Genomic DNA, 15,776 nt, shown 5'->3' on the forward strand with positions numbered 1-15,776 from the left:
AATCAGAACTCCATTTAATTCCCTTTAAACTCCATCAGATCCTGATCTGAAGAGAGATCAAAGTCTTTAGAAGTTTTTCCTGATTGCAGAACAAGCAAACAAGGTCAGAACAATGCAGTGAACGAACTTGAATATCTCTCTTGAGATTGCAGAGAGCTCCAAGCTGTACCATGTAAAACAAACACTCCACCCGGCTGTGTTTTCAAGCAAATGCCAGCTCTGCCGAAGGCTCTGAGCATTTAATGCCCACATCTGGCCGCTGCAGCTGGAGCTCAGTCTGCTGCTGCAGTCTGCCATTGCCTACAGCCACTGCCTCATGTGTTTACTGATCCAGATTCATAATGTTCACTGGGCTAGTGAAAAAAGACATAATATAGGTGAAAGTGTTGATAGTGTGAAGCTGCTGTGTTAATTGTGTGCATACAAGTATTTTAAGATGCAGTTTTATATAGCAGTAATGCTTTCTATGGACCGTCATTAGAGTGCACTATAAAGCCTCTCTTCCTCTCATCATGTGTTTTCAGTGTGATAATAGTACATGCTGTGCTCATTGTAATATTATATGAATATACCTGTAAAAAGGACTGTACCTGGGTTGTAGTGGAAGATGATGTTGAGGAGGTCCTGGTCTCCCCAGGTGATGTGGTTCTTGTACTTCTGGTAGAGTGGATGTAGTAGATCCTCCCACGACAGACCACTGGGTATCATACTGTTCTGAAATACCAACAGCGTTCACTTGCCAACAGCTCAAGAGCAGCCTTTTACCAAAAACACATCATCAAAAGAGGGGCACATTTGCATTCCAGCTTCCAGTTGCAATCTGCTGCCAGTATTAAGAGCTGGAGCAGCTAAATTGACTTCTGAGGGCAGGAGTCTGTGATGCCAGCGTGGTAATCAGAAAGCTTCAATCACAGCCCACTCAGAGCACTCAGCCTGTGACTTGAACTCACAGGAAAAAATCCTTCAGAATGCAAAAGGGAAATCACAGCTCACTTAAGCTTTCTACTGATCAGAGTAAAGACGTACGACTATGTTTTGGCCTTACTTTGAACACTGTGTGACGGATCCTTGTGAGATTCATCAGCATGACACCAGAGTTGACCCCTGTGACCCCGTAGAAAGGGTGGCGTGCAAAGCGGCTGTACCAGCCAATCTTGGGGACCTCGTGCTCTGGGGCCATTGCTGCCAGCTGGGTGCTGTTGAAGGACTTGAGGAGACTCCAGATGTCATCCATGGGCCGCAGGAACAGCACATCAGTGTCCACGTACAGCAATGAGTCCACATCCTTCAGGATGACCTAGGAGCACAATTACAGTGTGTTTATGTGGAGTGTTTATGACCACAAACCATCCACTTAAACTAGATTACACTCTGTAACACGCAGATATTAAGATAAATCAATAAAATATTTGGCAGTGTAAACTTGATGTTAGTATATAGTTCTCAAATACTTTTCACATTGACCCCTCTCTACCATGCTGGATATTCCTCTTCATTTGCACAAACATCTTGCTCTCAGAGAGACAGTGACTCACATATTGATAAAACTGGCATGCAGAGAGTAAGCAACACAGGGTTTATATCAGCTCAACTAAATGTTAAAAGTGGGAAAACACTTACACAAACACTTAATTTCAGTATTTTAACAAGACAGAGTCTACAGTCACACTAACACCTGTGAGGTTTTTCAAGTCTGTCTCAAAACAACAGTCAGGTGTTCATATGAACAGTGAAAGAGGTTTTCCTTGCTGTAATCATCCCTCCTGTTCATACTGGCTATTAAAAGATCCCCTTCAATGTATGTAATGGGGGGCCAAAATCCACAGTGTGTTCACACAGTCATTTTGTGCAAAAATACATTTAAAAGTTGATGTGACACTTATATGAGTGTTCAGCAGTCTGAGTTAGTCATATCAAGTGGATATCTGACACATTTACAGTCTTTTTAGCATCAAATTCCCTCTTTGTGTCTCCTCGGTCAGTGTTTCCCTGTTGAGCTGCGGTGGAAGTATAGTAACAAAAAGAGGGACTTTGGAACCTGTCCTTTAATGTTTACTATGTTCAACATCTTAAGTTTAGTGTGTTAGCATGCTAATATTAGCTAATCAGCAGTACACACAGCACAGCCATACATTGCCATCCCTATGGAGACATGCCACTAAGAAGAGTGGACACCCTGGCAGGCACAGCAGCAGACTTTCAGTTTTGGATGGGCCAAATCAATTTTGGCTGGGCCTTTTAATTACAGAACTTAATACTGTTTGCCTTCCTTTGATGGTTTCCGACTGGTAGTCTCGTTATAACAGATATGAGTGATATCATGCTGTGGAAGGCGACTAGCGTGTCTGGTAGATTATGACTAACTCTTTTCTAAAACATTTTCAATGCCGAGATAGCTTATTATTTAGACTACCCACGACAGTTTGTACTTATTACAAGTGGCACACATGGGTATATTGCTCAAATTGTGTGAAAATCAAACATAGTCGCCTATCCTATCTATCATGTTTATTTTTTGCTGTGGATTGTGTAGACCAATACATCCATTCATTTAGAGCACTGACATGTTAATTCTATTTATGGAAATACCATCTTGTTGGGATGATCTGGCTGGATTATTATTTGTTTAAATTGATTGCAGGGAGAGAGAGAGAGATCGACTGCTGGATGAGCTAGATTGACAGGAGGGGGAGCGGTGCTGTCAGTCAATTCATAAGCTTGTCTCAACAGAAACGGTCTTTACTTTCAAGGCAATACAGAGACAATCAAGTCAGGCAGGAATTTTCAGCTCTACCTCCCGTCTTGCCTGCATTGTTTTCTAGGTTCTTCTGGTGTCAATAGGAAATGCATATACAGTGTTTCAGACAGTGACTGCATCTGTATTCTAAAACATTGCTACATTCATTCTACACAGCTGGAAACCGACGTGTTACTATAGTCGACATAGAACACTGGGTGAAAGCCTGAATAAAAACGCACGAAAAACCAAATCCTTTAATTACAGGTGACTTATGTATTTATAATTCTCATACTTACATTGATTTATTTTTTTCTTTGACTTCTAGTATTCTTAATAAAATATCTCATAAACACAAAAAAAAACAGGCTCAGTATAGGCTAACAAACCGTGAACCACACTCACATGCTCTAAACACCCAACCACACGCTCCTCTCCCACACACACACACACCACCTCACTAACCGAAACCTCAAACTTAAACTGAGTCACAAAACATTCCCATGCCACAAAACATGGCATCCATCAGTAGTATCTATTACAAAAAACATTGACTAGTTTGAAAATTCGTTCAGTAGCAGTTACAACATTTTCTTTAGTTTTGTGAAACCATTGCTGTCAAGGCTTTGCCATTGTTTAAGCTAACATTAATAACATTCCAAAAAGCAACAAAGAAAAGGCTGCGAGGAATGAAAGAGAGAAAAAAATATCATATTTCTTACTATGTCATTACTGTTGTCAACAAGTCTCATCTGTTTCTCATCTCGCATCTGTCTGTGTTTCTCCCTACAGTAGTAGTCGGCGGGGTTTAATTTTGAATGTTAATAATTTCATCATAGTGGAAAGTTGCTGTGAGAGCTCTCAAATGTTAACAGACGGAACGAGTTCAGGCGAATGGAGAGCATAGAGCTCCTACTGGCAGTTTTTATTCTCTAACGCTGGAGGAGACACGTTCAACTGTACACGATGTCACTGGTAGAATGATCAGTACTTTAAGAAGCAATGAACATGAGGGAAGGCTTCCTCGTTGCATGTGTCCAACACATCAATAAGACTTTTAAAAGTTTCTCCTCTTGCCCTCTTTCTTGCAGAATGCCAGAGAAACACTGAAAGCTCCGACACTGTTACGCTGATATGGAAAAGCTTTACTGTATCATTCAGACTTCTTGTCGAATAGGTCAAGCTGCTGTCACAAGAGCTTGCCAATAGAGTGGCTGCTGATTTCATGAGGCCATACGAGTCATTGTGGAACCTGGAGCTGAGTTCATTGAGCTGGCAGTCTGTTAGTTGGTTTAATATAGCTTGCAAGTCATTGTCACTCCTGACCCTTGTAGATTTTCCCAGTGAGGCGGTAACTATACTTTCCTCGAATCGACTTGGGAGCTTTCATGAGCGGGAGGGCAAAGATATCCCGACTGTCAATATTATTATCCCCCATAATCTAATTCGTTATTGCCAGCATCCTCAGGAATTCACTGTTAGAGCCGTCACTGGAGCGGATGTCTGTCAGTGATTGTTTAAGATTTTCAATCAAATCCACTGTCTGTCACTGACACATTGATGGACTGTAGACCTTTGATTGCAAAGTCTGTTTTGTTGAACAGTTCTTTAAAGAGTACAAAGAGAAATATGAATGTCTTTGTTTGCATCTGCTGTAATAACGACTGCACATCAATTTGACTCTGTCCTGCCTCTTCTGCATATTCTGACAGTACTTCAAGGAACAATCATAAAAGAGTGAACACTTTATTTGCTGCTGTCGATCTGGGACTCCATCTTGTATCACATCTTCACTCCAGTTCCAGTGGTCTCTGATTGGGGAACGTTTCTCTTTGTGCGTCATGGAAACGAGCGTGCCGTTGACTGCCACACATGAAGGTGTGCAAGGAGTTTATAGTATCGTAGAAAGTTGATGCATCTGCTGATGTCCATGCCAAAGCTGCCAGGACTAGATGCATTCTATGAGAGTGACAATGCACGTAGATTGAATTTTAAAAAGGTGCTCCTGGGGATGGCTTGAACACCGAATCCGAAAATCCGAATCCAAAACACAAGTTTGGGTCCAACTCAAAAGGTGCCACAACTTTGATTATTTTTTCGGCAATGGCCTCAGCTGTCATTTCCCCTGTATGCACAAGGCCAATTGCTATTTCCTTCACAGATCCTGTGTATATATGTCTTAATAGATGGCCACCAACTCCTTTTTTGATATGTCCTTACGTTCGCCAGCTAGTATTGCATAAAAAGTTTCTTCTGATCCATGCAGTTCTTTCTTTATGCATCATAGCAGCAAAGCGGATGCAGCATTTAGCAAGTCATTTTGGATGTCATAGCATCTAGTCTTTTTTCTATATCTGGATTATGCTTGCAAATGAGTTTAAACTCAATTAAATTACCAACGTTCTTTGCCTCTTCATTTTCCCGGTATCCGCATAAAGGCATCTCTTGCTTTGCACATGTGAGCACAATGTCAAGTTTAACTTTTGTGTGCTCCCGATTTCTTTCTATTATCTACCCTTGACGGCCCTCTGTGTTGACAAGCTGATGGATGATTGTGCCACAGTCGGACTTGACGCATTCTCTGTAATTATTGTATTTCTCGACAGCGATCCAATGAGCTATAACAAGCATGTGTTTCCAATCCTTATATCCATGACATCTAAATTTCTTTTCCCCGCCTCTCTCACCAAAATGCCAACATATTTTACAAAATACTGTATTCTTGCTAATGCTGTACTCTAAAAATGTGTATTTCTCATACCAATGTGAGGAGAAGCTCCTGGCCTTGTGTCCATAAACTGAGACAGGGTACTGTTTGAGTTTGAGCTGTGTTGCTGGTTCATCTATAGCTGACAGGTCCACTGGAGTCAACGAGGCAGATTGATGAAAACAAGATGGGAATGGACATACATCATTGAGAACTTGACTGACTGAAGGCCTTGTCCTACAGTTATAGCTCCTTCTGTCCCGCCAAAAGAACCCACATCCCACATGTTATGGATATTCCATAACTGACCAGGACAACAGAATGTCAAGCTGTACTCCTCTGTTCTCTCAAACAGAAGATAACACATGTTGTTTAATAAACCAGGAGCCTCACAGGCGAACCAAGGCCAGAATGCAGGTCATCATCAGACGCAACAAGACAAACCAAAGATACAGATTTAGGTCATAGGTTTATGATTCGGAACTGACGAACTAGTTTCTATGATTGGCTTAAAGGCTGGTTTTGGACTGTGTGGGTCAGACGAGTTTGGGGACACCGTACGAACAGGAGGTGTCCCTTGAGTCGCTCTCCCTTGCAAGGTTCTTCATTAAAGTTTTCCCAGAATCATCATACGAAGTTTGGTTTGGTCTTCTCTTCTTCAAACTGACAACTGCCAGTGCATCAGCTCCGAAAATCCACAACAATTTGGCGTCACGAACAGGATTTCAACACAACAAAGACGTGGTAAGTGCATAATTTTATTTTATTATTGTGCCTTACCATGTCTGCGTTTGACGAAATCACAAAGAAACTGTGCATCACTTTCACTTTAAAGGTGGTCACAAAGTGAAAAAAAAAAAAAAAAAAAAAAAAGCAAAAAGCTGATGGTTAAAGAATCTAAACACATGAAAATGTGTTGAAACTGTGCAGTGATAAGCAGGTGCAAAGCATGTGGTTGTGAAGAGGTAAAAAAAGGCAGAGTTGAGTGAGTCTTAACTCCTGCAGTGCCACAAAAGTGGCTGGGATTTCTGGGCTAGCTTCGGGCTACGTCCGGCACAGGGGGACCCACCTGAGGTTTAAACTATAGAAAAGACGTTTTCGGGGTAGGATTTGGCCTATTTCGTTTAAGCCAAGATCGGGGATCATCCACTCTGTGTCCTGTGAGAAATGTTTTCAGACTTGGGATTCTAAGTCCTAGAGTCGGGCGCCGGTAAAAATTTTTTCAAACAATAAACAGTGTACACAAGACGAAGAGTTGCTTCGTCGGTTTGGCTTCAGATCATTGCTATTGCACCAGGAAGAGAGGTGTAAAAAAAAAGAACTTCGGTGATGCTGGGAAAGTTTTGATGTGTCTGTTTTGTGTTTGATGTGTTTGTTTGTGTGATGTTTTTAATGTAAATGTGTTAAAATGGGCAACAACACGTCTAAAGCAGTGAGTAGAACACAATCTACTACAAAATTAATTCATTCACCAAAACACAAGAGAAAGAACAAATCTGTTTCAGTAGGAAACAAACGCACCAATTCAGAAGTAAAAGGTCAATCTGCCATTGATAAGCTTCCCGAAGCAAACCCCCACACACTCACAGATGCACAATATAGAGCGATGTTTTCTCCACAATCTCCGGCGGGAGTTGTTGGTAGATTGAAAGGATGGACTTTTGTGTTTCCATTTTCTTCCCTTATGAATCAGTGGACAGATGGCGAATGGCCATACGAAGGAGCGTTTGATAGAGATAAGCTTCAGATTGCTGAGTACAATGTTAACCCAGATTTTGGAAATCCATCTTGGGATAGTGCGTATATGAAAGATTGTGTAAATGTGTGGTTAACTGTTGCTCGTCAGAGGTGTGGAGTGAGTCTGGATGAAAAAAGAGTTGATCGTTTTTCTGATGAGTTCAGAGCAGCAGTGGAGAACTGTGTTAAATGTGTGACAGCATGTCACTTGCCTATGTTGGAAGCAGAGTTGCAAACCAGAGCTACAGAAATGATGAAAATTAAACAGAGGCATGGTGAGAATGTGAAGGCCATTTCCAAAGCTATCATATACGGTTGGGCAAAACGGCAAACTGATGCTCCCTCTCCACAAACTTTGTTGACCATTGTATCCAAAGCTGGAGTGCCTTTGCAAGAGTCACACACAAACAAAACAATGATTTCAATTTTTCCACAACTTTCACCTTCAAACCCCTTTTCAGCTGCTAACATGACTGATCAAACCATTTCACAACAAGCAAAGACTGACGATGAATTTCTCTTACTAGCCGCAGCTGTTGAGGGACAAAGACTACAGACTGAAGTAGAAAATAGAGAAGAGCAGATAGCAGCTAGAGAAAGGGAAAGAGACAGTCAGGCTGCTAGAGAAAGGGAAAGAGTTAAACAGGAAAAGAAAGATAGAGCCGACGAAGAAAAAGCTAGGAAAGCTGCAGAAAAAGAAAAGAAAGCTAATTTGTCATTCAAACAGGTAAAAAGCCAGAAAAGAAAGGAAAAGAAAAGACATTTAGCTGCCGTTGCTGAAGAAACAGAGATAGACACTCAGGACAGCTCAGGAGAAAGTGAGGTAGAACTTGAGTTACAAGGAGCCAGAGGTAAGGGGGAGGAGTCTGACACAGATCATAGTGACGACACAGAACCTGCAGTCAGGCCAAAGATGACACAGAGACGACCCCACACTGCAAGTAGCAAAACTCAGAGACGAGGTACAACTAGAATGACACATTCACATCTGGAAAGACATACAAGATCGAAAACTAACATTTTAGAGCCCCCTCTAAACATTACATCCACCTCAATAAATGCTCCAAAAATCATGGTTGGCAACACAGCTGTCTGCAAACCATGGACTCCTGCTGAGATAGTTGGAATGACACAAAATGCCCCCAATCCGACCACAAACCCAGATGAATACTGGGGATGGTTAAGATATGTATGCTCTGTGTATAACTGTCTGATACCTGATGTTGAACAATTACTTGCTGGCTCATACAGAACGGAGTGGGATTTGTGCAAAGGTGAATTTCTTTTCCCTGCTCGGACAGAGGATGGCCAGTGGCCTCCTCATAGAACCATGATTGACTGGTTAAATGAAGAAGCAAAAACAGCAATAAGAAAATGTGCACGACAGCGCACTGACTTTAATAAAGTAATTCACTGTGTCCAAGATGCATATGAAACTGTACCTGAGTTTGTTAACAGATTTACACGTACTTGGGATAGCAATGCAGGAATAGGACGAGAAGGAAATGAATATTTTGTTGTTACAACCTTTGTGCAAAATCTAAAACCAAATGTTGCAGCTGCATACAAATTGTCTGTCACCGATTGGCAAACCAAAGACTGGAAAGCAACGGTAAACAAAATGATGGCGCTAGATAGGTGTGAAGTTTTTGCTGAAGACAAATCTGCCTCCTTCCCAAAACAAATGTTACAGCATGCGCGACAGGGGGGTGGACAACAGCATTTCAAAAACAATAACAAGCGAAAACCGGGAAAGTGTCACAAATGTGGGAAAGCGGGACATTGGGCTAATGAGTGTAGAAGTGGTCGTCGTCAGAACAAGCAAAATTACCCATTCCAGGATCACCAAACAAGGAATTTCCAACAAACAGCCCCCCTTGCTTTACCACAACAACAACAACAACCACTACCACCTCCTCCACATGTTGATAATGTGAATCATGGACAATATTACAATCAAGCATAGGGAGGCCATAGAGGGGCAGGATCAGAAAAAACATTTCCCATTCAAGCAGCTGTAATTCGACTTTCAAAAGATCCTTCAGAAGATCCAATAATGCCTGTTGAAGTAAATGGTAGTAGAGTTGACATTATGGTAGATAGTGGGGCCACAATTTCCACTGTTAAAGCTGATGAGCATGTATGTACACCAACACCTAATTTTGTCACCACCGTGGGTGTTTCCGGCGTTCCTGTTGTTGAGCCACTATCACAGAGAGCTAAAATAACTGTTGAAGGTTCAGATGTGCAACATTCTTTCCTGATTTCTGAGAAAAGTCCAATTAATCTCATGGGACGAGATTTACTTTGCAAGCTACATGCCACCATTCAATGCACACCTGATGGATTGTTTTTAAGCCTACCTGATGTGAAGGCTGCTCATGCATTTCAGTTTTTGAAAACTATTGCTGATTGTTTGTATTGTTGGTCATTGACTGATTTTAACATGGCTTCCAGTTTCACAGTATCTAGCATTCAAAAAATTGCTCAAATTTCACCAGCATGTGCAACACAGATGTCTGCCATGAGGCCTGTACTACAGTGTCACTGTACAGCAGCATTTAACCCCCCAGAGGTGTACAAACAATTAGCTGATGTGTTTTTGAATACACAAGAGGGGTTGGAGTGTGAACAATGTTTGTTTGTTGGTCCACAGGGATGTGCAATTCCAATTCGGTTATCTGACGCACAGCGCAAATTGGTTAATGATAAAGATTCATTTCCATACATCACTGTAGCTGTCTCTCCTGGCTGTGACCCACAACAGCTTGAAAGCATGGTGGCACAGTGCCAGGCATTGAGAGGAGCTGCGCAGACTCCTCAAACTCAAACAATAACACACTTGGGCCTTGAGCTGTACATGTTATCTTTAACTGAGCACATCCAGCTACCTCAGAGTAGGTTTGTTTTGCAACAACCACCCCTCCCCACACAGTATGGGCCTCCATCAGAGCTTTCAGAGGTTCCATCTATTTTATGGGCTAAACATAAAAACCATGTGGGTTTTGTGAATTCGGCTCCACCTCACGAAGTCACACTCAAACCTGGTGCTAAACTACCAATGGTCAGGCAATACAATTTGCCACACAAGTCAATTGCTGGTATTGAAGGTGTAATTCAGTCTTTACTGGATCAAGGTGTGTTGGTTCAAACAACAAGCCCATGTAACACACCCATTTTACCCATTCCAAAAGCAAACCGCCCAGATGAATGGCGTTTTGTACAAGATTTGCAAGCTATTAATAGCATTGTAGTGCCAACAGCTCCAATTGTGCCAGACACAAATTCGATTTTAGCTTCACTACCATCCAACTCAACACACTACACAGTCATTGATTTGAGTTCAGCTTTTTTCTCAATCCCGTTGCATCCAGATAGCCAGTATCTGTTTGCATTCACATTCAAAGGAAAACAGTACACCTGGCAGCGTTTGCCTCAGGGTTTTGTCGAGAGTCCTACAGTTTACGCAGCAGCAGTGAAACGGGACTTGGATGACCTCCACTTTCCAGGGGGCTCCACTCTCCTACAGTATGCAGATGACCTCCTGATAGCTTCACCATCACAGGAAGCTTGTCGAACGGACTCCATCTTGCTCCTACAGAGACTAGCTGAGTGTGGTCATAGAGCATCACTTGCCAAACTGCAATTTTGTCGGTCTGAGGTGACATACTTGGGTCATGTTTTGAAAAATGGACAGCGCCTGTTGTCACCGGAGAGGTTGAAACTGCTGGTTAACATGCCTCCTCCCACAACCAAGAAACAAATGCTCTCGTTCTTGGGGATGGCGAATTATTGCAGACATTGGATCTTTGAGTATGCTGCTATGGACTCTGTTTTGCGAAACGCCACACTGCAATCAGCTCCTCCCAAGGTGCAGTGGACTGAGGACATGAACAAAGCTTTTCAGGACCTGAAACATGCTCTCACCTTGGCTCCGGCATTGGGGCTGCCGGACTATCATCAGCCGTTCCATCTGCATGTACATGAACGAGATGGCTTTGCTACAGGCATTCTCGTGCAAAAACATGGGTCTCATTACCGTCCAGTTGCGTACTACTCCTCTCGACTAACCCCTGTGGTTCTTGGCATGCCAGGTTGCTTAAGAGCGGTGGCCGCCGTTGCCATCATGATTGAGAAATCTTCTCCAATTGTACTGGCTCATGACTGTGTTGTGCACGTTCCACATGCAGTACTTCACATCTTGAACACATCTGCTACCCAACACATGACAGCTGCACGTCGTTCAGGCTATGAAGCAATCATTCTTCATAGTCCACACATCACTTTAAAACGCTCACCTCCATTGAATCCAGCTACTCTCCTTCCATTGATTGACACAGATGATGAGCATGATTGCATCACAACTATTGACCTGTGTACATCCCCAAGGCCAGACTTGTTGCAGACACCAATACCCAATTCTGATTTGATTTTTTACACTGATGGTTCAGCTAGCAGACCATCTGATAGCACACATCTAGCTGGCTATGCAGTAGTTAACGATTGGGGGGTAGTAGAGGCAAAAGCACTGCCTCCAGGTACCTCTGCTCAAGCAGCAGAACTGTATGCTCTAACTAGAGCGTGTATTCTTGCTTCTGGTAAGGTGGCTACTATTTACACTGACTCAAGATATGCATTTGGCGCTGCTCATGATTTTGGCCAGTTATGGAAGATGAGAGGTTTTGTGTCATCTTCTGGAAAACCACTACAGCATCACACTTTGGTTAATGACCTGTTAGATGCTATTTTGCGCCCATCTCAGCTTGCAATCATCAAATGTGCTGCTCACACGAATGGAACTGATCCTGTTTCACGAGGAAATGCAATGGCTGACACTGCAGCCAAACAAGCGGCACTTTCCTCTCCCTCTTTGGTACTTCAATGTGCCTCCACACAACCTACCAATCCAATTCCAATTCCTTCCGCTAATGATGTCGTGACAATGCAAAATCACGCTGATGACAGGGAGCGAAGTCTTTGGTTGCGTAAAGGTTGTAAAGTTGACGCGGAGTCTGGCTTGTGGCTCCACCCTGATGGTCGACCGGTTTGCCCTCGAGCTCTCCTTCATGTACTGGCACGTGTGACGCATGGTCCAGCGCATGTTGGAAGAGGGGTGATGAATGATGTTATTCGCTCACAGTGGTTTGCTCCAGGCATTACTCAAGTTTCACAAACACTTGTGGATAGTTGTATGATATGTCAACAGACCAGAAAAAAGAATAGCACAGTGAAACATGACCACTTAGAACCCCCATCAGGTCCTTTTGTAAATATGCAAATAGATTTTGTACATATGCCAAGCTCACAAGGCTTCAAATACTTGCTAGTCATAACCGACAGGTTCTCGAAGTGGGTAGAAGCTTTTGCAACGAAAAAAGAAGATGCAAGAACAGTTGTAAAGTGTCTGCTAAAAGAGGTAATCCCTAGGTACGGAGTGCCGCAGGGAATAGATAGCGACAGAGGTCCAGCTTTTGTGTCAAAAATCACTCAGGGACTGTCAGAAATCTTAGGATTTAAGTGGCAGTTACATGTTCCTTATCATCCACAGAGTTCAGGTCAAGTTGAGAGAATGAATGCAACTATCAAAGACAGATTGACCAAAACAGTCCTAGCCACAGGCCTGAAATGGCCTGATGCACTGCCGATTGTGCTGTACTCCATTCGGAGTGCACCAAGTGCAACTACAGGACTGAGTCCTCACGAGGTGCTGATGGGAAGACCAATGTCCACAGGGACAAGTCCCCCACTGACACCACACAAAGCTACTCTGCTTTGGACGGATGAGTTCATGACTGAGTATGTGAAAAGACTAACAGAGATTTTGAGAAAGTATCATTTACAGGTGGCTGACAGACTCCCCAAACCATCGGAAGAACCAATTCATTCCTTTCGAGAAGGTGACCTGGTATTAATCAAATCTCTGGAAAAAGTGTCTTTGTCTCCTAGGTGGAAAGGTCCATACCAGGTGCTGCTGACTACTAGGACGGCCCTGAAGGTCGAAGGCAGAGCAGAATGGATCCACGCCACAAGGTGCAGACTGGCCCCCCCAACCACTGGCGGAGGAGAGCAGAGCCCTGGCAGGTAACCGGATGGTTACTCCTTTTTTCTCTCCTGTTTAGTAGGTTCGGGCAGGGGACAGGTCAAGTCGGTCCAAATGAGAGAGAGACAGGAGTCTCTCTGATTCCAGGCGAAGGAGAGCGGAAAGGCTTTCCTTCTCATGACACAGTCGGTGCCATGAACCCAGTGCCCCATGGACAGGGGCGCCCTTTGCAGAATGATCCAGAAAATGCAGACCAAGAGCCAGATCTTGGACATACGGACAAATCAATGAGCCCATTGGGACTCTACAACACTGTAAGTCCTGACAAAACAGTGAGATACATTGACAATGCTGCAATGAGAGAGTCTGAAGAAAAAGAGTCAGAAAAGACTGATGGACATATTTTACCAGCTCTCTCCCGAGTTAAACGAATTGTGAATTCTATTGTTTTTAAATGTCCTATTGACAGATGTAAAATGAATGATTGTAATATTGCATATCCAGTTACTTTTTCTCGAGGTAGATGGCGGTGGTCTACATATGATAAAACACTGTTTGAGACGAAGCAGAGTTCATCCACGTCGACGAAGAGGATCACTCCAGGAGGATGGATTCCACATCACCATGCATCGTATGTGCTAGTAACCTCTCCATGGTGATGGCCCTCTACTGTACGCAAAGTGCATGGGTTGAAGACTTCACTTTGTGATTGATTTGTTTTATTGTTATGATGTAATCAAATGTTTGTATGACTCCCCTTTAAGTTGCTAGGATTTCATCTAGTAAGAGGCAGGAAGTGTCTTGTCTTAGGTTGTTTGCGCATGTGACTGGTGACCTCTGTCAATGACCTCCTTTAACGCTTTGGTGTTCTAGGAGATCTTCTTTGAGGATTTGCCTCACTACTGCCCCTGGTGGTTGGAAGACAGAACTCATGGGTCACATGACAGTTGTTTTAAAGGGGTACATAAGAGGGGTTTTTTATCTAATTTACTGATTGTTTGCTTTTATTGTTATTGCATTATGTGTTTAAATGATTATGTGTTTTGATGATTTTACTTTTGATTTTGTTCAATGCAATTGTTGATTCTTGTATTACTTTTGTGTGAGAATTGTTATCTGTTGTGCGGATGTTGTTTCTACTCTGTTTGTGCCCTTACAGTCCACCAGTCCAGTCATAAATTGGTAATTTGTATTGATCTTTTGATCAATAAGAGGGGATTGTTATGGATATTCCATAACTGACCAGGACAACAGAATGTCAAGCTGTACTCCTCTGTTCTCTCAAACAGAAGATAACACATGTTGTTTAATAAACCAGGAGCCTCACAGGCGAACCAAGGCCAGAATGCAGGTCATCATCAGACGCAACAAGACAAACCAAAGATACAGATTTAGGTCATAGGTTTATGATTCGGAACTGACGAACTAGTTTCTATGATTGGCTTAAAGGCTGGTTTTGGACTGTGTGGGTCAGACGAGTTTGGGGACACCGTACGAACAGGAGGTGTCCCTTGAGTCGCTCTCCCTTGCAAGGTTCTTCATTAAAGTTTTCCCAGAATCATCATACGAAGTTTGGTTTGGTCTTCTCTTCTTCAAACTGACAACTGCCAGTGCATCAGCTCCGAAAATCCACAACACCACATAGAGCCCACACTAGCGTAAGCTTGATTTTTGCTAGCATGCGGAGATGGTGGTGGAGACTCACTGTCATGACGAGGTTCAGGCCATCGAGGATTCTGGTGACTCCGTTCTAATTCTTTTAAAGTATTAAATTGCATGTTATGCCATACCAATGACTTAATGTAGCTGTAGCCTACAATATCAGATTAGGTTTTTCAAACAAGTTTTTCTGGCTGTCATCTGCTGCTGAACAACCTCCGTACCGTGACATGCATGCACAGGCTTAACACAGGCTTTTTAGTCTTTACTATGTATTTAAATGTTAATTTTAATAATTAAAAATAAAAGTTAAGAAAATATATGTTCTCCCAGTCATTTAGGATCAATCCTGTGGGATAAAAACATTTTCTTGATAAAAGAGGCCAGAAGAGATTCATAAGATTTGTCCAAGTTATCAGGCAGGATACAAATGGCAGAGGTGACCTGTAGGGGGGCATCTTAGCATTCAACATATCAAATACTGAAGTGGTCGGCTACAGAATTACAAGAAATTGAGAGTTCCACTGTCTGCTAAGAACAAAATGAGTTTAAGATGAGATAATAACTTCCAGTATCTACTGATGATTTGTGCTGTCAATAGATGGCAAAAAAAAATACAGGATTGAGTTTAGGCTGAGATAAGATTAGGGTTTTATTCTTCACTGCCATGGAACCAATTTTCAGAGTTAAGAAACTTTCAGAAACTATTTTAGACAACTTGGGTGACTTTCCAGTATACCGTATAAGGACAAAGGGCATTATAGATTACCTCACATTTTAGCACATGCTGACACAGTGTCCTCGTACCTGTCACAATACGTCATTTATACAATGCAATAGAGAAAAACACAGGTTCATTCTGTCATTATGACAGAGTTGCAACACTGCCAACTGGG

The 15,776-nt window shown here is 42.6% G+C and overlaps 2 protein-coding genes across 4 annotated transcripts in view; one reads left to right on the forward strand and one right to left on the reverse strand.

The window, feature by feature from the left end:
- Positions 1-15,776, reverse strand: part of gxylt2 (glucoside xylosyltransferase 2) — a 31,836-nt gene that overhangs the window by 3,850 nt on the left and 12,210 nt on the right. Inside the window, exons 4-5 of the mRNA XM_042405638.1 lie at positions 1,046-1,297; positions 591-714 (exon numbers count right to left, since the gene is read on the reverse strand). Of these exons, the coding sequence (XP_042261572.1) occupies positions 591-714; positions 1,046-1,297 (376 nt within the window). The remainder of the gene's footprint in view (positions 1-590; positions 715-1,045; positions 1,298-15,776) is intronic.
- On the forward strand, positions 9,238-14,536 carry LOC121893691 (protein NYNRIN-like). Of its 3 annotated transcripts, none has more exons than XM_042405636.1 (2): positions 9,238-13,535; positions 13,726-14,536. In XM_042405636.1, exon 1 carries the CDS (start codon positions 9,238-9,240, stop codon positions 13,264-13,266), a length of 4,029 nt encoding a protein of 1,342 aa, XP_042261570.1. In that variant the 3' UTR covers positions 13,267-13,535; positions 13,726-14,536. The 3 variants fall into 3 exon arrangements, with proteins under 3 accessions (XP_042261570.1, XP_042261569.1, XP_042261571.1); XM_042405635.1 differs by having other exon boundaries at positions 13,745-14,536; XM_042405637.1 differs by having other exon boundaries at positions 13,812-14,536.

This window comes from Thunnus maccoyii, chromosome 3 (genome assembly GCF_910596095.1).
Source record: "Thunnus maccoyii chromosome 3, fThuMac1.1, whole genome shotgun sequence".
NCBI classification, from domain to species: Eukaryota; Metazoa; Chordata; class Actinopteri; order Scombriformes; family Scombridae; genus Thunnus; species Thunnus maccoyii.

Coding starts and splice junctions, on each gene's coding strand:
- LOC121893691 (XM_042405636.1), top strand. CDS start 9,238: ATGCCTGTTGAAGTAAATGGTAGTAGAGTTGACATTATGGTAGATAGT.